The 21,639-nt window shown below is 43.8% G+C and overlaps 2 protein-coding genes across 3 annotated transcripts; one reads left to right on the top strand and one right to left on the bottom strand.

Annotated features, from left to right (window-relative positions):
* The first annotated feature begins 1,939 nt into the window (after positions 1-1,939).
* Positions 1,940-20,819, top strand: rab43 (RAB43, member RAS oncogene family). Of its 2 annotated transcripts, none has more exons than XM_071336954.1 (3): positions 1,940-2,354; positions 12,688-12,871; positions 15,875-16,405. In XM_071336954.1, the coding sequence occupies exons 1-3, from the start codon at positions 2,160-2,162 to the stop codon at positions 16,096-16,098; spliced, it is 603 nt and encodes a 200-aa protein (XP_071193055.1). In that variant the 5' UTR covers positions 1,940-2,159; the 3' UTR covers positions 16,099-16,405. The 2 variants fall into 2 exon arrangements, with proteins under 2 accessions (XP_071193055.1, XP_071193054.1); XM_071336953.1 differs by lacking the exon at positions 15,875-16,405 and adding an exon at positions 16,413-20,819 and having other exon boundaries at positions 1,965-2,354.
* Positions 4,653-8,349, bottom strand: LOC139536489 (uncharacterized). Its single transcript, XM_071337044.1, has 2 exons — positions 5,154-8,349; positions 4,653-4,725 (listed from the first exon to the last, which is right to left on the bottom strand). Exon 1 carries the CDS (start codon positions 8,347-8,349, stop codon positions 5,569-5,571), a length of 2,781 nt encoding a protein of 926 aa, XP_071193145.1. The 3' UTR covers positions 4,653-4,725; positions 5,154-5,568.
* Positions 20,820-21,639: the final 820 nt, after the last annotated feature.

Genomic DNA, 21,639 nt, shown 5'->3' with positions numbered 1-21,639 from the left:
AATTGGCAGAGACTCCAGTCATCCAAGTTATAGACTGTTTTCTTTGCTACCGCACAGCAAGCGGTACCGGAGCGCCAAGTCTAGGACCAAAAGGCTCCTCAACAGCTTCTACCCCCAAGCCATAAGACTGCTGAACAATTAATAAAATCGCCACTGGACAATTTACATTAACCCCTCCCCCTCCCTTTTGCACACTGCTGCTACTCGATGTTTATTATCTATGCATAGTCACTTCACCCCTACCTACATGTACAAATTACCACTAACCTGTACCCCCGCACACTGACTCGGTACCGGTGCCCCCTGTAAATAGCCTCGTTATTGTTATTCTTATTGTGTTACTTTTTATTATTACTTTTTATTTTAGTCTACTTGGTCAATATTTTCTTAACTCTTCTTGAACTGCACTGTTGGTTAAGGGCTTGTAAGTAAGCATTTCATGGTAAAGTCTACACTGCGCATGTGACAAATCAAGTTTGATTTGATTTGATTTGCCAGTTGGTCGGCACATGCTCGGAGTACACGTCCTGGTAATCCGTCTGGCCCTGCGGCCTTGTGAATGTTGACCTGTTTAAAGATCTTACTCAGATCGGCTACGGAGAGCGTGATCACACAGTCGTCCGGAAGAGCTGATGCTCTCATGCACGCTTCAGTGTTGCTTGCCTCGAATCGAGCATAGAAGTTATTTAGCTTGTCTGGTAGGTGTAACGGATGTGAAATGGCTAGCTAGTTAGCGGGTACGCGCTTGTAGCGTTTCAATCAGTTACGTCACTTGCTCTGAAACCTAGAAGTAGTGTTGCCCCTTGCTCTGCAAGGGCCGCTGCTTTTGTGGAGCGATGGGTAATGACGCTTCGTGGGTGTCAGTTGTTGATGTGTGCAGAGGGTCCCTGGTTCGCGCCCGTGTCGGGGCGAGGGGACGGTTTAAAGTTATACTGTTACATAGGCTCGTGTCACATTCCATCACAGATGTTGCTCTCCAACCTTTTCTCCATCAGAACTGACACCCATATTGTTCACATTCCATCACAGCTGTTGCTTCACCAACTTGTTCCCCATTTCCTCAATTTCATTGCACTACCCGCCGCCATTTCCGACTCTCCGACATCGCCGTCAGCCTACCTCATTGGGTTCAGCCTGTTGGGTTCGGCCCGCCACTGGGCTTCCTCTCATCAGCATATTTAGTAGTGAGTGGAAACACCAACCGGATGCTTTACATTTATACATCTGGTGAAACATCCGGCTCGTTGTTCTATCTGTGGCGCAGGGGTGTAATCATTACGCCGATTCTGTTGCAAAGCGTTTTTTACAACAGAAATCATTTACTTCAACGGAAAACGCAAACAAGAGTTTTCTATTGGACAAATTCAGGTATATCCCGCCACGTTTCATTATTTTTGCTTCTGTTTGGTTCTTAAGGCAAATTCAGGTTAGTCCCTCCCCATTTCGTCCCGTTTGCTTCTGTTTAAGAAACGTTTTGAAACAAAATTGACGGAATGAATACACCTCAGCTGTCATGGCAAAACAGCGCTGGGAGAAGCCTCACAATGTTATAATTGAAAAGTTATCTAAATCAAATTGTCATCTATAGGCCTAATGTTAACAACAGCACATGTCCAATAACTCAAAATACATGCCATGATAATGATTGTGTTGGATTAGGGATTTCATAATTCAAATTAATGCTGAATAAAACTCCAAACATGTCAAATTACTTATATTATACATTTTAAATGTTTTTTAATGGTTTTAAAACACCCAGATTAGCCTTATTCTAGATTGCTTTATAATATTATCTGACCCTAATCTTGTACCATTTGCATGGATTGCATTTTACAATTGTAAATTGTTTGAATGCGTAGCAAATAAATCTGAAATAACAGCTGTTATTAGGACCCTAGCGACGGTCCTCCACCTTGTATGCTACGGACTCCTATGAGAATAGCGCTTATCTATTCCATGTTGAAACACTCAGGCGCGGTTGAAGGATACCTAAAACTGTACTTTTGCCTTCCGCGTTGGCAATTCCGTTGGTGCCGACTTTTCTCCACGTCAGTTTTGCATTGTAAACAGATAATATTCTAGCGTTGTTATAAAACACTCATGTAACATCGACGATAACTTTGTAGTTATCTAAGAAACAGCCACCAGTCGCATCGACAATGTCATTAACGTTACTGGAGACGGATGACAGCTATGACTTTGTTTTTAAAATAGTTTTAGTGGGAGATGTAGGTGTTGGCAAAACTTGTGTGGTTCAACGGTTCAAGTCTGGCAATTTCATGGAAAGACAAGGAAATACCATCGGAGTGGACTTTACCATGAAGACAATGGATATTCAAGGGAAGAGAGTGAAGGTTAGTAGCTATAGCAGCCTGATGTGAATTGATCAATTCCCATAGCCTAGCCTATGTGACTGTTAACCGAAGTCAACAATAGACAGTGGAGCGTATTCATGGGTGCCAAGGGAAGTCAGGCTTCCCCCCCACCACTAAAATAAATACATAAAATATTTTATTTCGTCACTCTGTGTTTCATCATTTTCCTTCAATTCGCAAAAGGCTGAATGGACACCACCTCACCAGAGAAACCACCCGAGAGAGCGAAACAGCATGTCTCTGTGTGTGTAGTGATGCTGTCTGACATTATTGCTGACCATAGCATTGAATCCAAGGGAAGCCAGCGAGCATTTGCAATAGGGTCCAGCTCTGCCACTATCTATCAGAGCAGTCATACCTCAGGGTCTCTATGCTGCCAACCTACCCACTGTATATACAGCGGTATGTAGACACCCCTTCAAATGAGTGGATTCTGCTTTTTCAGCCACACCAGTTGCTGACAGGTGTATAAAATCGAGCACACAGCCATGCAATCAACATAGACAAACATTGACAGTAGAATGGCCTTACTGAAGAGCTCAGTGACTTTCAACGTGGCACCGCCATAGGATGCCACCTTTCCAACAAGTCAGTTTGTCAAATTTCTTCCCTGCTGTAAGTGCTGTTATTGTGAAGTGGAAACGTCTAGGAGCAACAACGTCTCAGCCTGCAAAGTGGTAGGACACACAAACTCACAGAACGGGACCGCTGAAGCGTGTAAAAATCGTCTGTCCTCGGTTGCAACACTCACTACCGAGTTGCTTCCAGAGGCAGTTTGGAACGTCAGCACAAGAACTGTTCTTCGGGAGCTTCATGAAATGGGTTTCCATGGGCGAGCAGCCAAGCGTCGGCTGGAGTGGTGTAAAGCTCGCTGTCATTGGACTCAGGAGCAATTGCACACCAGTATCTCTACTTGCACATCATCTTCTGCACATCTATCACTCCAGTGTTAATGCTAAATTGTAATTATTTCACCACTATGGCCTATTTATTGCCCTACCTCCCTAATCTTACTTCATTTGCACACACTGTATATAGACTTCTATTGTGTTATTGTCTGTATGTTTGTTTATTCCATGTGGTGTTGTTTGTGTCAAACTGCTTTGCTTTATTCTTGGCCAGGTCGCAGTTGTAAATGAGAACTTGTTCTCAACTGGCCTACCTGGTTAAATAAAGGTGAAATAAAATGGAAATGTGTTGTTAGGAGTGATGAATCACGCTTCACCATCTGGCAGTCCAACGGACGAATCTGGGTTTGGCGGATGCCAGGAGAATGCTAGCTGCCTCAATGCATACTTCCAACTGTAAAATTTGGTGGAGGAGGAATAATGGTCTGTGGCTGTTTTTCATGGTTCGGGCCCCTTAGTTCCAGTGAAGGGATATCTTAATGCTACAGCACACAATGTAATTCTAGACTATTCTGTGCTTCCGACTTTGTGGCAATAGTTTGGGGAAGGCCCTTTCCTGTTGCAGCATGACAATGCCCCCATGCACAAAGCGAGGTCCATACAGAAATGGTTTGTCGAGATCGATGTGGAAGAACTTGACTAGCCTGCACAGAGCCCTGACCTCAACCCCATTGAACAGCTTTGGGATGAATTGGAACGCTGACTGTTAGCCAGGCCTAATCTCCCTACATCAGTGCCCGACCTCACTAATGCTCTTATGGCTGAATGGAAGCAAGTCCCTGCAGCAATGTTCCAACATCTAGTGGAAAGCCTTCCCAGAAGAGTGGAGGCTGTTATAGCAGCAAAGGGGGAACCAACTCCATATTAATGGCCATGATTTTGGAATGGGATGTTCCACAAGCAGGTGTCCACATACTTTTGGTCATGTGGTGTATGTCGTCTCTCAGTGCAGTGCATCTCTCAGGAAAATTGGGGGTGTCGAAAGGAGAGGGCATTTCGAAAGGAACCATATAAGGAGAAATGGAGGTTTTGAAAGGAACCATATGTAAAGTACTACTTAAGTAGTTTTTGGGGGTATCTGTACTTTACTATTTATTTTTGATAACTTTTACTTCACTACATTCCTTAATAAAATATTGTACTTTTTACTCCATACATTTTCCCTGACAACCCAAAGTACTTGTTACATTTTAAATGCTAAGCAGAACAGGAACATGTTGAAATTCATGCACATATCAAGAGAACACGTGGTAATCCCTACTGCCTATGTTCTGGCGGACTCAAACATAAATGCATCTTTTGTAAATAATGTCTGAGTATTCTGCCCTTGAGTTGCGTTCCCATGCAAAACTAGACAGATAGTTGTTAGCTAAGTCTTCAATAAAACTCCCAAGGCGTAACTTTTCTTGAATGAATATATTGTAAACGTTTATGTTGTAAAACTGCAAAACACAGAAAATAATATACTTTAGTATTCAATTCACACCAACATACTGTAGCTGTACATTATACATTTGAAGTTGCATGAATACAAAGCACGTGCTACGGTACCATGCATCTGGCATGATGCCAAACCATATAGCTAATTGCTTTCTCATATGGTAATTGACTAACTCCTTTCATTACTCTAATAATGTACAACCATCTATGTAGAATAACAAGGCATATTACACTAGAAACAGTAACAAAAATACAGTATTGTATATTTTACAATTCGTTTGCATGACGCACGAGCAAAGTAATACAGCTAACATCATACATGAAAGGCATTGCAATTTGTGAGTAAATGCAACCAACCAACATTGATATGTAAGAAACTCTATCAATAACAAGATTATCATCATTAGCTAAATGCTTGAATCGAACTTACAAACAAATATTTTCCAAGGCTGAAGCGTGACAAGAAATAACTACACTGAAAGACCTGCACCGTAGCGTTGTTTTTAGCTGCTTCTAAGCGTGCAGAACGAATTCTCTACTTCCTGTTTGTGTACACTCTAAGTACCAGAAAGCTCCACTAGGGGGCAAATAACATCATGGAACACAATGAAAATCCATTTTAACTATTGTAATAAAATAATCTGTTACCTTCTAACAGGATGGCAGCACACTCCCCGCCTGGTATAATGAAATTGTGCCACTATGAAATAAAACATATCAAGAAACAAATAATGTCCTTTCTATTTTTATCTTTTGTCTCTAGGATGCTTCAGAAAGAAGAACAACAATCTCTGAGATTGGTCTCAGAAACACCTTAGCAGCTCCTTGCTTGACAATTTTTAGTTCTACTTTCCTAACCTTTTTGTCAGTACTGGGAAAGGTTTTTTGAGTGTACTTTGTTTTGGGAACTCTTTTCCTTTTTCAAGGCATTTGAATTCTTCTCTGAAGGCTTCATGTTGCACACAGTGAATGATTGCTGTTTTGGCTTGTGACAACTCACTTGTACCGCATGGTTTATTACAGTCATGCCAGCCTCTGCAGCTGGTGTTGTCCGCACCTTCATGGAAGGATCTGGCAACATGAATGAGTCGTGCTGTGGCTCGATTGAGAGCTTTCCAGCTTGAGAACCTCTCAAAGCGATGAGAGCCGAGTTGAGCTCCAGAAACCTTAGAGGCGAAGACAGTGACGTCTGGTCGAATCTCTGCGTCTGCGTGAGGCTCTACAAGGTCAAAATTTATGTTCTCAGGCTCACTTGAGTTTGTTTGGGTCAGGAAAGGTGGACCTGAGAACCAACTGGTGTACTTTAAGAGCGCAGCAAATATAGGCCTGGTTGCATGGTCTGCTGGATTGCTGTCAGTGTTTACATAACACCACTGATCTGGATGGGTAGACTTCCTGATGCGAGTTACCCTATTGGCAACATACACATAGAATCTTTTGGTGACATTGTGGATGTAACCGAGAACTATCTTACTGTCTGTGTAGAACTTGGCCACATTTACATCAATGTCAATTTCGTCTCTGATCAGTTCATACATCTCAACAGCTAGCAAAGCCGCACACAGTTCTAGGCGTGGGATAGTGTGGGCCGGACGAGGGGCCAATTTTGATTTCCCCATGACAAATCCAACATGGCATTGACCTTCCGAGTCAATAACTCTCAGGTAGGCTACCGCTCCTATGGCTACTGTAGAGGCATCCGAGAAGATGTGTAGCTCTCTTCTTTGAGTGGTAGACAAGGAGACTGGGATGTAGGTCCGCTGAATATACATATGTTCCAACTCCATCAAAGAATCCTTCCACATTTTCCATTTCTCTTCTTTTTCTGGGGGAAGAGGGGCATCCCACTCACTCTGATCAGAAGAGAGTTCTCTGATTAAGGCTTTACCTTGCATTGTTATTGGAGCCACGAACCCAAGGGGGTCATAAAGACTATTCACTGTGGACAGGATGCCTCTCCGCGTAAAAGGCTTCTCATTGTGGGACACCTGGAATGAGAAGCTGTCTGTTTCCAGGTTCCAGGAAAGTCCCAGACTCCGTTGAAAGGGGAGAGGATCCACTCCTAGGTCCAGATCTTTTAAGTCTTTTGCACGGTCCTCCATAGGGAAGGCTTCCATAACTGTTTTGCTATTGGATGCAATCTTGTGTAGTTTCATGTTGGACTCCGCCAACATTGCTTGTGTTTTTCTTAGAATGTTGATAGCTTCTTCTGTTGTAGCTACTGATGTCAGCCCATCATCGACGTAGAAGTTCCTCACTACATATTGCTTGGGTTCTGATCCATGTTCCTTCTCACCCTGTAGCGCTGCTCGTCTCATGCAGTAGATGGCTACGGCTGGTGAAGGGCTGTTCCCAAATACATGGACTTTCATCCTGTACTCAGTTATGTTTCTATCTGGATTGTTGTCTTCATACCAGAGAAACCTTAAGTAATCTCTGTGATCATCACGTACACCAAAACAGTAAAACATTTGTTGCACATCTGCTGTTAGTGCAATGCAATCCTTGCGGAAGCGCATTAGGACACCCAAGAGTGTGTTGTTTAAGTCTGGACCACTGAGCAGAACATCGTTAAGTGACACGCCTTGACACTTAGCACTGGAGTCAAATACTACTCTTATTTGTTCAGGCTTTTGTGGATGGTAAACACCAAATATGGGTAGATACCAACATTCTTTGTCTCCCTCTAGTGGCGGTGAAGGTTCGGCTTGGTCGTTATCCAGCATCTTTTGCATGAAGTCAATAAAATGACGCTTCATGTCAGGCTTTTTGTCTAAAGTCCTGCGAAGTGATGTGAGACGGTTTATGGCCTGCTCCCTGTTATTAGGAAGGCGACGTCGAGTGGGGCGAAAAGGTAGTGGAGCCACCCAGTTGTTTCCATCATCCTGGAAAACCTGTTTGTCCATAATGTCCAAAAAGGCTTTGTCCTCCACTGATGGTGCTGGTTTATCATCGTCTTGTGTTTTGTCGAACACGGAACATCCCAGGTTGTCTGTGTTCACAGTTGTGTTTGGATCTCTCGAGTGCATTGTAGAGGGAGAGATGTGTTTCTGAGCTACACTGTTGTAGTTCTCTTTTACCTGGATGATGTCAGGGCAAGGGCTCAGATAGGATGTGCGACCATTCTGAAGTATGTTTGTCCTGAACACGTTAACATTGGCTGGTCGGTGAGCCGTTCCCAGACAGACCTCACCCACGATGACCCACCCGAGGTCGAGTCGCTGTGCATAAGGAGTGTCGTGGGGCCCATTGATTTGCTCTCGTACCTTGTGTACCCTTAAGATGTCTCGTCTTAAGAGCAGGAGGATGGGAGCGTCTGGGTCCACAGCTGGAATTTTGTCCATAACTGGTTGCAGATGGGGATGATGATACGCAATGTCGGGGGAGGGAATCTCCGTCCTATCGTCTGGCATCATATCACACTCTATCAGAGTAGGGAGAGATAGCTGCATGTGTCCGTCTATAGACTCCACCATGAAGTTGACGGCTCTCCTGCCTGAAGTCTCTGTTACCCCAGAACAGGTCTTCATGGTGTATGGAGCAGAGTTGTCGTTGATGTTGAAGAGATTGAAAAACTCTGTCTTGGCCAGAGATTTGTTACTCTGTTCATCAAGCACTACATACATTTTGACAGCTTTCTCTCTTTTCCCAGCCGGATAAGCTTTAACTAGGCATATTTTTGAACATGATCTTGGATTAACTGCCTCACCACAGATCTCCGTACACTTTGAGGTGACAGATAGAAGAGCATCGTCACCTTGCTCCCCGCCATGCTCTTTCTCTGCTGTAGCAGTGTCTGTATTTGAAGGGGCTGGACCTGGATGCAGAGCAGCAAGATGTCTGTCGCTGTCGCACTCAGAGCACTTGATTGACACCTTACAGTCTTTAGCTCTGTGCTGAGTTGACCCACAACATCGGAAACAAATTCCATTCTCTTTGAGATATGATTTGCGCTCATCTAGAGTTTTGTACCTAAACCCACGACACTTTTTAAGAGGATGAGGTTTGTTATGTATCGGGCAGTGATGGTCAGGGTTTTCAATCTTTGTCTTACTGGGTTTGGTTTGGTGGTCTGAGGGCTCAGATGACACATCGGTTTTGTATACAGTCACAGGTGTCTTGCTGCTGTACCTGGCAGGTTTCTCACTTTTCATAGACACCTGGTTAGTTGAGGTGTAGAGGGTGAAACTGGGGTCGTTTCTAGTTTTCGCCTGGTTCCTGATGAATCTCGAGAAGAACGAGAATGGTGGGAATGCTACCCGATAGTCCTCCTTGTATTTGGATCCCTGTGCAATCCATTTTTCTTGTAAACTGAATGGAAGTTTCTCTACTATAGGGTTTACCCCCCGAGATGTGTCCAGATAAGCGAGGCCTGGAAGGTACCCTTCTACTTTAGCACACTCCAGTTCGAGAAGAATGTCACCTAGTTCTCTTAGTTTGTGATTGTCTTTGTTAGCCAGTTTTGGAAAATCATCAATTTTCTTCAACAGTGCATTCTCGATCACTTCAGGTGTACCATAGCACTCTTCTAGTCGTTGCCAGACCATGTTAAGCCCTGCTGTTGCGTTGAAAATATGGACAGATCTAATTCTGTTTGCTTGCTCAGACGACTCTGCCCCTAGCCACTTGGTAATTAGATCTAACTCTTCCCTGGCTGATAAATTCAAGTCTCTGGTCGCATTGAGAAAGGATGCTTTCCATGCCCAATAATTTTCAGGGCGATCATCAAACTTCAGGAGTCCGGAACTCACCATCTCACGGCGTAGGAGGTACTTGATGAGGTCTGGTGCCACTTGTGACTCAGGGACGCTTTGTGTGTGTGACTGGAAGTGGGCTTGTTTTCCATTTACACCATGCTGCTGTTCATTTCTTTTGAACGGAGAGTCTCTGCTCATGTTCTGTTGTTTGCTACTTTCTGGATTATAGTATGTAGCTGGGTCAACACTAAGCTCTTGTTTCTCCACTTCAAATGGAAGTTCAGCAAAGTAGGGCCTAGCATGTTGTTGCACATACTCACAGGTACGCTGGACTGGACTTAAGGGCTGTGTCCCTGTGTCTAGTTCTTTGAAGTTCTCTGCGTTCTGATCCTACAGCTTCTTCAAAGGCTGCAGCTTCAGCCAACGCAGCAGCAGCTGTTCTCTCAACTTGGAGAACATATAAACTTGCCTCGAGGTCAGCTTTTTGCTTCAACAAGCTGGCCTCTATTTCTGCCTTTTGTTTCATCACAGAAGCTTCCTTCTCAGCATAGGAGACTTGTGCACGCGCTGCGTCTGCCTTGGCGCGTGCTTTGATGGCTGCAGAACTTGCCGTTGAGGATCTGCTTGACTGTTTTGATGACCTTGATCTTGTAGATTGAGACTTGGTCCCAATGTGCTGAAGAGGCTCCTCCATCTCTCTCTGTCGAACTCTTGGCTCTGGTTGTTGTACCGTAGACTGCTGGTCTTCCATAGGAACAGAGGCTTTGTTGGCTGATGAATGTAGAAACAAAACCACCGTGTGTGGTTATTCTTGAGCTTGAGCCCGCCGTGATGATGTTTTTTTACTACTACTGCCCTTGAGTTGCGTTCCCATGCAAAACTAGACAGATAGCTAACAACTAAGTCTTCAATAAAACTCCCAAGGCGTAACTTTTCTTGAATGAATATATTGTAAACGTTTATGTTGTAAAACTGCAAAACACAGAAAATAATATACTTTAGTATTCAATTCACACCAACATACTGTAGCTGTACATTATACATTTGAAGTTGCATGAATACAAAGCACGTGCTACGGTACCATGCATCTGGCATGATGCCAAACCATATAGCTAATTGCTTTCTCATATGGTAATTGACTAACTCCTTTCATTACTCTAATAATGTACAACCATCTATGTAGAATAACAAGGCATATTACACTAGAAACAGTAACAAAAATACAGTATTGTATATTTTACAATTCGTTTGCATGACGCACGAGCAAAGTAATACAGCTAACATCATACATGAAAGGCATTGCAATTTGTGAGTAAATGCAACCAACCAACATTGATATGTAAGAAACTCTATCAATAACAAGATTATCATCATTAGCTAAATGCTTGAATCGAACTTACAAACAAATATTTTCCAAGGCTGAAGCGTGACAAGAAATAACTACACTGAAAGACCTGCACCGTAGCGTTGTTTTTAGCTGCTTCTAAGCGTGCAGAACGAATTCTCTACTTCCTGTTTGTGTACACTCTAAGTACCAGAAAGCTCCACTAGGGGGCAAATAACATCATGGAACACAATGAAAATCCATTTTAACTATTGTAATAAAATAATCTGTTACCTTCTAACAGGATGGCAGCACACTGAGTGTTGGAGTGTGTCCCTGGCTAGCCGTAAATATTCAAAACAAGAAAATGGTGCGGACTCCTTTGCTTAATATAAGAAATTTGAAATGATTTATACTTTTACTTTTGATACTTAAGTATATTTAAAACCAAATACTTTTAGACTTTTACTCAGGTACTATTTTACTGGTTGACTTTCACTTTTACTTGAGTAACTTTCTATTAAGGTATCTATACTTTACTCAAGTATGACAATTGGGTACTTTTTCCACCACTGCATTTTAGCCAGGTAGGCTAGGACAACAAAAACTAAAAGTGTGTACTGTATGACAGAGTCATAGACCGTTTTGGCCACATGAAAGAGAGGATGGCATTGGCGTTTCTCAACAAGTAGAGTGAGTCAACATGTTTTTTCTACTTGCACGAACACACACACAGTAATCAGAACCATGAAGAGCCTCATCATATTTAGCTTATTTTGATTGGACTATATTGTTTTTGGTATCTTTTAGTTGTCACTGTATTAGACTAAGCATAGGTGATTTGATGATGTTGAAATGGTGCTGGAATAGTGGAAACAGCTCCTGGTTTCTTTGTGACTTGCGGTAGCCTAACTCCTGGTTTCTTTGTGACTTGCGGTAGCCTAACTCCTGGTTTCTTTGTGACTTGCGGTTGCCTAACTCTCCTGGTTTCTTTGTGACTTGCGGTTGCCTAACTCTCCTGGTTTCTTTGTGACTTGCGGTTGCCTAACTCTCCTGGTTTCTTTGTGACTTGCGGTTGCCTAACTCTCCTGGTTTCTTTGTGACTTGCGGTTGCCTAACTCTCCTGGTTTCTAAATTAGTAGTTGTTTAGTGGTTGAAAATGTTAGAAACATTAACTTGATTGACCATGCTGTAGGGCATGTAACTGTTTGTTACATGCAATATGCTTTGTGGACTTCACTGGAGAGATGTTGCTCTCTGGTTTGGTGATGAAACAAAGGTGTGGTTGAATTTATTCTGCCACTGTGTCTTCTTGTCTCGCCCTTAGGCCTATATATCACAGTGGCAAGGCATATGAACTAACAGGTTATAGAACAAACAGCGCAGTTATCACAACACAAAGGTTGTAATATGTATTTTTTCCCTGGCTTGCAGTGCGTGGGGAAAGTCACTGGGGAAGCCTACTGCCAATAGGGTACTGCCAATAGGGTACTGTAACAGTATTGGAGGAACATTGAAATGCCATTACAGGGTTGTTTTTGCTGTTCTCAAGACTGCTCCTGTCATGTATGTAAACAAGCACAGAATAAACGTAAGGCTGCTGTAACATATTGTAAAACTGTCTGTCTACTGACATGAAATTCCACCTTGTCACTAACAACATGTACCATGCCTAGTAGTCTACGTACCATAAGGCAGAGACAGAGCAAACCTCTGTTGTCTGATAATATCGCTGTATTGATTGAATATCAGGACAAACGTGTCATATAGTAGGTTATATGTAGCCTGAACACAGCTGAACATATGAGAGGTTATCAGTCCTTCAGGGGGCAGGTAACTGTGTGATAATTCTGTGAGAGAACCTGTTAGGGTTAACTGTGAGATTAACCTGGGATAGGGCTAACTCTGTGAGATAACCCTGGGTTGTATATGTTGTTGTCCAGCTGCAGATCTGGGACACTGCGGGCCAGGAACGTTTCAGGACCATCACCCAGAGTTATTACCGCAGCACCAACGGAGCCGTCATTGCCTATGACATCACTAAGAGGGGAACCTTCATGGCTGTGCCCAAGTGGATGGAGGACGTCAAGAAATACGGAGGGTCAAACATTGTACCCCTGCTCATCGGTTAGTAGTTAGTTAGTTACTAGGGTCAAACATTGTACCCCTGCTCATCGGTTAGCAGTTAGTTAGTTACTAGGGTCAAACATTGTACCCCTGCTCATCGGTTAGCAGTTAGTTAGTTACTAGGGTCAAACATTGTACCCCTGCTCATCGGTTAGCAGTTAGTTAGTTACTAGGGTCAAACATTGTACCCCTGCTCATCGGTTAGCAGTTAGTTAGTTACTAGGGTCAAACATTGTACCCCTGCTCATCGGTTAGCAGTTAGTTAGTTACTAGGGTCAAACATTGTACCCCTGCTCATCGGTTAGCAGTTAGTTAGTTACTAGGGTCAAACATTGTACCCCTGCTCATCGGTTAGCAGTTAGTTAGTTACTAGGGTCAAACATTGTACCCCTGCTCATCGGTTAGCAGTTAGTTAGTAGTTAGTTACTAGGGTCAAACATTGTACCCCTGCTCATCGGTTAGCAGTTAGTTAGTAGTTAGTTACTAGGGTCAAACATTGTACCCCTGCTCATCGGTTAGCAGTTAGTTAGTAGTTAGTTACTAGGGTCAAACATTGTACCCCTGCTCATCGGTTAGCAGTTAGTTAGTTACTAGGGTCAAACATTGTACCCCTGCTCATCGGTTAGCAGTTAGTTAGTAGTTAGTTACTAGGGTCAAACATTGTACCCCTGCTCATCGGTTAGCAGTTAGTTAGTAGTTAGTTAGTTACTAGGGTCAAACATTGTACCCCTGCTCATCGGTTAGCAGTTAGTTAGTAGTTAGTTAGTTACTAGGGTCAAACATTGTACCCCTGCTCATCGGTTAGCAGTTAGTTAGTAGTTAGTTACTAGGGTCAAACATTGTACCCCTGCTCATCGGTTAGCAGTTAGTTAGTAGTTAGTTACTAGGGTCAAACATTGTACCCCTGCTCATCGGTTAGCAGTTAGTTAGTAGTTAGTTACTAGGGTCAAACATTGTACCCCTGCTCATCGGTTAGCAGTTAGTTAGTAGTTAGTTACTAGGGTCAAACATTGTACCCCTGCTCATCGGTTAGCAGTTAGTTAGTAGTTAGTTACTAGGGTCAGACTTTATAAAGTCTGGATAGTCCATCTATAGATGATAGATGGATAGCTGAATGATTGATTTACAGTTAGGTAACAGTTGGGGATAGGTTTAGAATAAGGGTTAAAGTTAGGCTAAGGGTTAGGTTTAGGATGAGGGTTAAAGTTAGGCTAAGGGTTAGGTTTAGGATAAGGGTTAAAGTTAGGCTAAGGGTTAGGTTTAGAATAAGGGTTAAAGTTAGGCTAAGGGTTAAGTTTAGGATAAGGGTTAAAGTTAGGCTAAGGGTTAGGTTTAGAATAAGGGTTAAAGTTAGGCTAAGGGTTAGGTTTAGAATAAGGGTTAAAGTTAGGCTAAGGGTTAAGTTTAGGATAAGGGTTAAAGTTAGGCTAAGGGTTAGGTTTAGAATAAGGGTTAAAGTTAGGCTAAGGGTTAGGTTTAGAATAAGGGTTAAAGTTAGGCTAAGGGTTAGGTTTAGAATAAGGGTTAAAGTTAGGCTAAGGGTTAAGTTTAGGATAAGTATATAGTTGAAATGTTGCTGATGGTCTGTAGAGCATCTACAGATGGACTATCCTAATAAAGGGTTACTAGTTAGTTTATTACTTACCTTACATCAGTAACATGCTTGATAATGTATATCCCTGGTCTTTATAAATCACCCTGTTTTAAAAACAGATTAAGCAACATCTCACGGCACAACGCCTCTCCTCTATTTGACCTAGATGTTTTGTGTGTATGTATTGATATGTAGGCTATGGACTGACTGGCCCCTATTGACTGACTGGCCCCTATGGGCTGACTGACTGGCACCTATTGACTGACTGGCCCCTATGGACTGACTGACTGACTGGCCCCTATGGACTGACTGGCCCCTATGGACTGACTGGCCCCTATGGACTGACTGGCCCCTATGGGCTGACTGACTGGCACCTATGGACTGACTGACTGGCCCCTATGGACTGACTGACTGGCCCCTATGGACTGACTGACTGGCCCCTATGGACTGACTGACTGGCCCCTATGGACTGACTGACTGGCCCCTATGGACTGACTGACTGGCACCTATGGACTGACTGACTGGCCCCTATTGACTGACTGGCCCCTATGGACTGACTGACTGGCCCCTATTGACTGGCTAGCCCCTATTGACTGGCTAGCCCCTATTGACTGACTGGCCCCTATGGGCTGACTGACTGGCCCCTATGGGCTGACTGACTGGCACCTATGGACTGACTGGCCCCTATGGACTGACTGACTGGCACCTATTGACTGACTGGTCCCTATGGACTGACTGACTGGCACCTATTGACTGGCTGGCTGACTGACTAACTGACATAGTGGCCCCTATGGACTGACTGGCTGACTGACTCGCCCCTATGGACTGACTGGCTGGCTGACTAACTGGCCCCTATTGACTGGCTGGCTGACTGACTGACCCTTTTGGACTGACTAACTAACATAGTGGCCCCCTATGGACTGACTGGCTGACTGACTGGCCCCTATGGACTGACAAGTTGACTCAGTGACTGGTCCCTATGGACTGGCTGGCTGACTAACTGGCCCATATGGACTGATTGACTCTGCAACAGCTAATGGGGATCCTAATAAAATAGAAGAAATACCAAATACCCCATTGTGTCCTCACCTCGACTCTCACCTCTCTCTCCTCCTGTCCTCTCATCTTTACCTCTCCTCCTCTCCTCCCACCTCTCCTTTTCCTCAACTCTCCTCCTCACCTCTTCACCTCTCCTCCGCTCCCCTTACCTGTCCCCTTCACCTCTCCTCCGCTCCCCTTACCTGTCCCCTTCACCTCTCCTCCTCTCCCTTTACCTGTCCCCTTCACCTCTCCTCCTCTCCCCTTACCTGTCCCCTTCACCTCTCCTCCTCTCCCCTTACCTGGACCCTTCACCTCTCCTCCTCTCCCCTTACCTGGACCCTTCACCTCTCCTCCTCTCCCCTTACCAGAGACCCTTCACCTCTCCTCACCACTCCTCCTCTCCCCTCCCCTTACCTGTCCTCTCATCTCACCTGTCTTCTCCTCACTTCTCCCCTATCCATACCTGTCCTCCTCTCTTCTCCCACCTGTCCTCTCCCATCTCTCCTCTTCCTCACCTGTCCTCACCACCCCTTCCTCACCACCCCTTCCTCACCCCTGCTCCTCTTCCTCACCTCTTCCCCTCACCTCTTAACCCGTCCTCTCTTCACCTGTCCTCTCCCCTACTGTCCCACCTGTCCTCTTCCCTCTTCCCCCCTCACCTCTCCTTACCTATCCTCTCCCCTCATCCACCCTCACCTCATCCCACCTGTCCTCTCCCCTCATCCACCCTCACCTCATCCCACCTGTTCTCTCCCCTCTTCCACCCTCACCTCAATCCACCTGTCCTCTCCCCTCTTCCACCCTCACCTCATCCCACCTGTCCTCTTCCCTCTTCCACCCTCACCTCTCCTCACCTGTCCTCCCTCTGCTCGGTCCTCTTTTCTTCTCTCTCCTCTCTCTCCTCAGGGAATAAGTCTGACCTGGTGGATCAGCGTGAGGTGTCGTTAGAAGATGCCCAGACCATGGCCCACCAGCTGGACTTCCTGACGGCCATTGAGACGTCGGCTAAAGACGCCTCCAACGTGGATGAGGCCTTTAACAAGATGGCCGCCGAGCTCATCCTGCGCCATGGGGGACCCATGTTCAACGAGAATGTGACGGAAAGCTTCAAACTCAACAGCAAAGACATGGGCGGAGAAGGCTGGGGCTGTGGCTGCTGATAGGAGGTGGAGAGGGGACTTTACATGTTGATAATTCAAAGGTTTTGCTCCAGCTGGGACTGTGGTTAGTGACCAACAGGTGGTTTGTTGACTTGTGTTTTGAAAAACATATATTTGTTTTATTCTGTTTCAGGGACCAGTTGAGAAACTTTTTGATGTAGCAATACCTGTTTTTTAAGGGGGGAGGGGGGCATGACCTGCACAGAAATATTTCACAGAGAGAAAAGTGGATGTTATTGGACGTAAACCGAATCTCTGATCCAGAGAGTTGATCTAAACCACTATTGGAGTCACACCCTGACTTTGTCCCTCCCTGCCCTTTAACAGAGACAGACAGGCCTGACAGGAAATGTTAAATCTATCACTTCATATGGTGTGGCGGCCTGACATCACAGATTATTATTGAACCTTGTCCTGTAAACAGTATTACAGTGTAGGAGATATATAAACCTGCCAAGTAAGTCATTACATTATTGATCATGATGTTTTTATGGGGAGGACAGAGTACATACACGTACCATAGACTTTGATATTTTTGCACAGTGATTATTGTTAGAAATTGACCTGCCATGTTTGAAGTTGTGCGGTATGTCAAGGAAAGGAGCATGGTGTGCCTAGTGTTGCACATCAGAGTGTAATCTTGATTCTGAATGCTTGTTGAACCATGACTGACACAATCACAGTCTCCTCCTGTGAAGACTACAGGAGCATACAGTGTATTGGGAAAGTATTCAGACCCCTCGACTTTGTCCACATTTTGTTAGATTACAGCCTTATTCTAAAATGGATGAAATAAAAATGATTCCTCATCAACTATACACAATACCCCATAATGACAAAGCAAAAACTGGTTTTTAGATAGTTTTGCAAATATATTACAAATAAAAACAGATATACCTTATTTACATAAGTATTCAGACCCTTTGCTATGAGACTCAAAATTAATCTCCGGTGCATCCTGTTTCCATTGATCATCCTTGAGATATTTCTCAAAACTTGATTGTCTATATAAGGTTCCACAGTTGACAGTGCAGGTCAAAGTAATTGTCCGTAGAGCTCCGAGACAGGATTGTGTCAAGGCACAGATCTGGGGAAGGGTACCAAAACATGTCTGCGGCATTGAAGGTCCCCAAGAATACAGTGGCCTCCATCATTCTTAAATGGAAGAAGTTTGGAACCACCAAGACTCTTCATAGAACTGACCGCCCGGCCAAACTGAGCAATCAGGGTGAAGGGCATTGGTCAGGGAGGTGACCAAGAACCCGATGGTCACTCTGACAGAGCTCCAGAGTTCTTCTGTGGAGATGGGAGAAACTTCCGGAAGTACAATCATCTCTGCAGTACTCCACCCATCAGGTCTTTATGGTAGAGTGGCCAAACAGATGCCACTCCTCAGTAAAAGGCATGACCGCCCACTAGGAGTTTGCCAAAAACACCTAAAGACTCTCAGGCCATGAGAAACAAGATTTTCTGGTCTTATGAAACTCTTTGGCCTGAATGCCAAGCGTCACATCTAGAGGAAACATGGCACCATCCCTACAGTGAAGCATGGTGGTGGCAGCATCATGCTGTGAGGATGTTTTTCTGTGCAGGGACTGGGAGACTTGTCCGGATCGAGGGAAAGATGAACGAAGCAAAGTACAGGGAGATCCGTTATGAAAACCAGCTCCAGAGTGCTCAGGACCTCAGACTGGGGCGAAGGCTCACCCTCCAACTGAACAACGACCCTAAGCACACAGCCAAGACAACGCAGGAGTGGCTTCGGGACAGGTCACTGAATGTCCTTGAGTTGCCCAGCCAGAGCCCGGACTTGAATCCGATAGAACATCTCTGGAGAGACCTGACAATATCTGTGCAGTGACGCTCCCCATCCTTGAGAGGATCTGCAGAGAAGAATGGGAGAAACTCCCCAAATACAGGTGTGCCAAGCTTCTAGCGTCATACCCAAGAAGACTCAAGGCTGTAATCGTTGCCAAAGGTGCTTCAACAAAGTATTGAGTAAAGGGCCTGAATACTTATATAAATGTTATATTTCAGCTTTTTATATTTATTTATATATATACAAATTAGCAACATTTTCTAAAAACCTGTTTTTGCTTTGCAATTATGGGGTATTGTGTGTAGATTGATGACGGGGGGAAACAATTTAATCCATTTTAGAATAAGGCTGTAACGTAACAAAATGTGGGAAAAGTCCAGGGGTCTGAATGCTTTCCAGATGCACTGTATGTGTTGTACTATGTTTGTACTGCGGGAAGGGAGTATTAGGCTGTTTTAATATCTCAGGCTTGTAGGTGGAATGCAAGGGTTGTGAATCAACTTTCTGTATAGTACCATTTACTAGTTACTTTTTATGGGACTGTACATTCTGAAGGAGATCGATGGATTTCGATCACACATGTCAAATAGCTTTTTGAAATATGCTAGTTTATATCCAGTTTTAAAATACAAAATCAGTTTCAGGAAATATGCCACATTAACTTGGTTGAAATGGTAGTCATGTAGTCATGGCTCTATTTAATACTGCGTTTCCCAGCCTGTTCTGGACCTGGGGACTGTGAAGAGACCTCTGGTTGCATGTCTTGTGTTGTACCGATGGGTGTCCGGACTGTGTGCCAACTGCTTGAACAGACAGTTTGGTACCATCAACACCTCACACACAAAGACCAATGGTGATGCAGTCAATCTCTCCTCTACTTTTAGCCAGGAGAGACTGACATGCATGTTACTGACACTTTCCCTCCGTTTACATCTAAGTGCGATACGTGCTGCTTTGTTCTGGACCAACTGCCATTTACCGATGTCCTTTGACGCATGACCACACATTACGGACTGTGGTTCCCAAAAAATACCAATTAGGAATTTGGTCGAGATTCGACTACTGGTATCATATGAACACAAATAAGACATGGAAAATGTTAAATGAGCTTTAAAATGGCAACCTTTTCCATTTGCTCCATGGCATAATGTGTAGAATTTAATAAATTAGCTTTAAAATGGCAACCTTTTCCTTTTGCTTCATGGCATAATGTGTAGAATTGAATAAATTTGCTTTAAAATGGCAACCTTTTCCTTTTGCTTCATGGCATAATGTGTAGAATTGAATAAATTAGCTTTAAAATGGCAACCTTTTCCCTTTGCTTCATGACATAATGTGTAGAATTGCAGGAAATGAACTTTAGAACTGCTAATTCTCTGCAACAATAGTTTTTTTAACAGTTTGGGGTTGCATGGGTTGTGGGGGTTTACTAAGTCGATAAATGACAATATCAATCCGGACCTTTGCCACCTATGACATTTGTGTGACAGGACCTACTCGAATAGTACTTGAGAACCCCTGTTCTAGATGAACAGAGTGCCTTTCTCTGTTTATTGATTTGTGGAGAGAGATATGACAGAAGTGAGAATAGACAATGGAATCATAATAACTATTCAGTTATTCCACATCTTTATAAGAGTGAGGTGTTGTCGTCAGTGAATGTTTGTTTGTTTTTCATCTTTATATTCTGAACCTGATCTGTTCATGTCATTTTCTTAGGAAAACCTTTTCTTTGGTTTGAGGGTTGCAGTACTATTGGTGGGCTTTTGAGGGACTGAGGGAAACCAGTTCAGGTTATCAACAAATTAGATAAATATTGTAAACCTTAACTTGTTAATAAAATAAATATCATAGCCTATACATGCAGTTACTATACAGTGGTCACCTTCTCTAGCCCCGTTTATACCTGCTGCTAACGTGTCCTTCATCCGGATCTTGTCCTGATCTTGCCTGTTTACACTTATAAGATCTGATCAAAATCAGTTCACAATGCGTCTTTTAATCGTCTAAAAATGTGGGCACAATCAGAATGTGGACATGATAAGGACAAAGGACACAAATTAGAACCAGGTATAAACGTGGCTGATGTGCCATAATCACAGTATCTGTCTTCAATAAAGTTACAATATCTGTAATCCGTATAAATACCTTGACATTTCATTTGTTAACTTAACATTTTATACATGGAAAATTACTTATTGGCAATTCATACAATGAAATACAGTAATATAAATGCATACATTGCAGATCCTATGAGATGCACAAATATGTGAACATATGTACTTAGTGTAAGTATAAAATATCTATAAAATAAAACCCAATGATTGGATGTTTTACTGCATACTGTACAGGATTGTTCTAGAAGACTTCTGCACTATTCTACTCTTATGCTTTCATTTCTGATGACCTGACATCATACGTGCATATGAAACCATTATCTGACCAGGGACAGGCCTAGACCTATCTGGTCATGGAACAACAGCTAGTGCAGGCAGCCACGCTGTACTGTTCACGATCGCTCAGACCCATTCAGATATACAGGACAAAGAATGACTTCTCTCTAATAGTGCATATTGTTGCTTTTGTTTTCAGTACAGTCAATGCTGTTATTTACAATTAAGGGAAGGGGGGGATACCTAGTCAGTTGTACAACTGAATGCCTTCAACTGAAATGTGTCTTCCACATTTTACCCAACCCCTCTGAATCAGAGGTGCGGGGGGCCGCCTTAATCGACATCCACGTCTTCGGTGCCCGGGGGAACAGTGGGTTAACTGCCTTGCTCAGGGGCAGAACGACAGATTTTTACCTTGTCAGCTCGGGGATTCGATCCAGCAACCTTTCGGGTTTTTGGCCTCACGCTTAAACCACTAGGCGACCTGCCGTCACTACACTCTAACCACTAGGCGACCATAATCGAACTCATCTAAAGTACAAAAAGTTGTTAGAGGATCATGCTATCACATATCTGGTATCTACCTGCCCTCAATGCAGAGTCTACCTGCCCTCAATGCAGAGTCTACCTGCCCTCAATGCAGAGTCTACCTGCCCTCAATGCAGAGTCTACCTGCCCTCAATGCAGAGTCTACCTGCCCTCAATGCAGAGTCTACCTGCCCTCAATGCAGAGTCTACCTGCCCTCAATGCAGAGTCTACC

This window comes from Salvelinus alpinus, chromosome 12 (genome assembly GCF_045679555.1).
Source record: "Salvelinus alpinus chromosome 12, SLU_Salpinus.1, whole genome shotgun sequence".
Lineage (NCBI taxonomy): Eukaryota > Metazoa > Chordata > Actinopteri > Salmoniformes > Salmonidae > Salvelinus > Salvelinus alpinus.
Note: the sequence above shows the minus strand (reverse complement) of the source record. Positions and strands in the feature narration are given on the sequence as shown.

Bases quoted from the DNA above. Each gene is read 5' to 3' on its own strand.
- rab43 (XM_071336953.1), top strand. From the start codon at position 2,160: ATGTCATTAACGTTACTGGAGACGGATGACAGCTATGACTTTGTTTTT. The intron at 2,355-12,687 runs GTTAGTAGCTAT...GTTGTTGTCCAG, and splicing joins TTCAAGGGAAGAGAGTGAAG to CTGCAGATCTGGGACACTGC. The intron at 12,872-16,412 runs GTTAGTAGTTAG...CTCTCTCCTCAG, and splicing joins CATTGTACCCCTGCTCATCG to GGAATAAGTCTGACCTGGTG.
- LOC139536489 (XM_071337044.1), bottom strand. From the start codon at position 8,349: ATGTATGTAGTGCTTGATGAACAGAGTAACAAATCTCTGGCCAAGACA.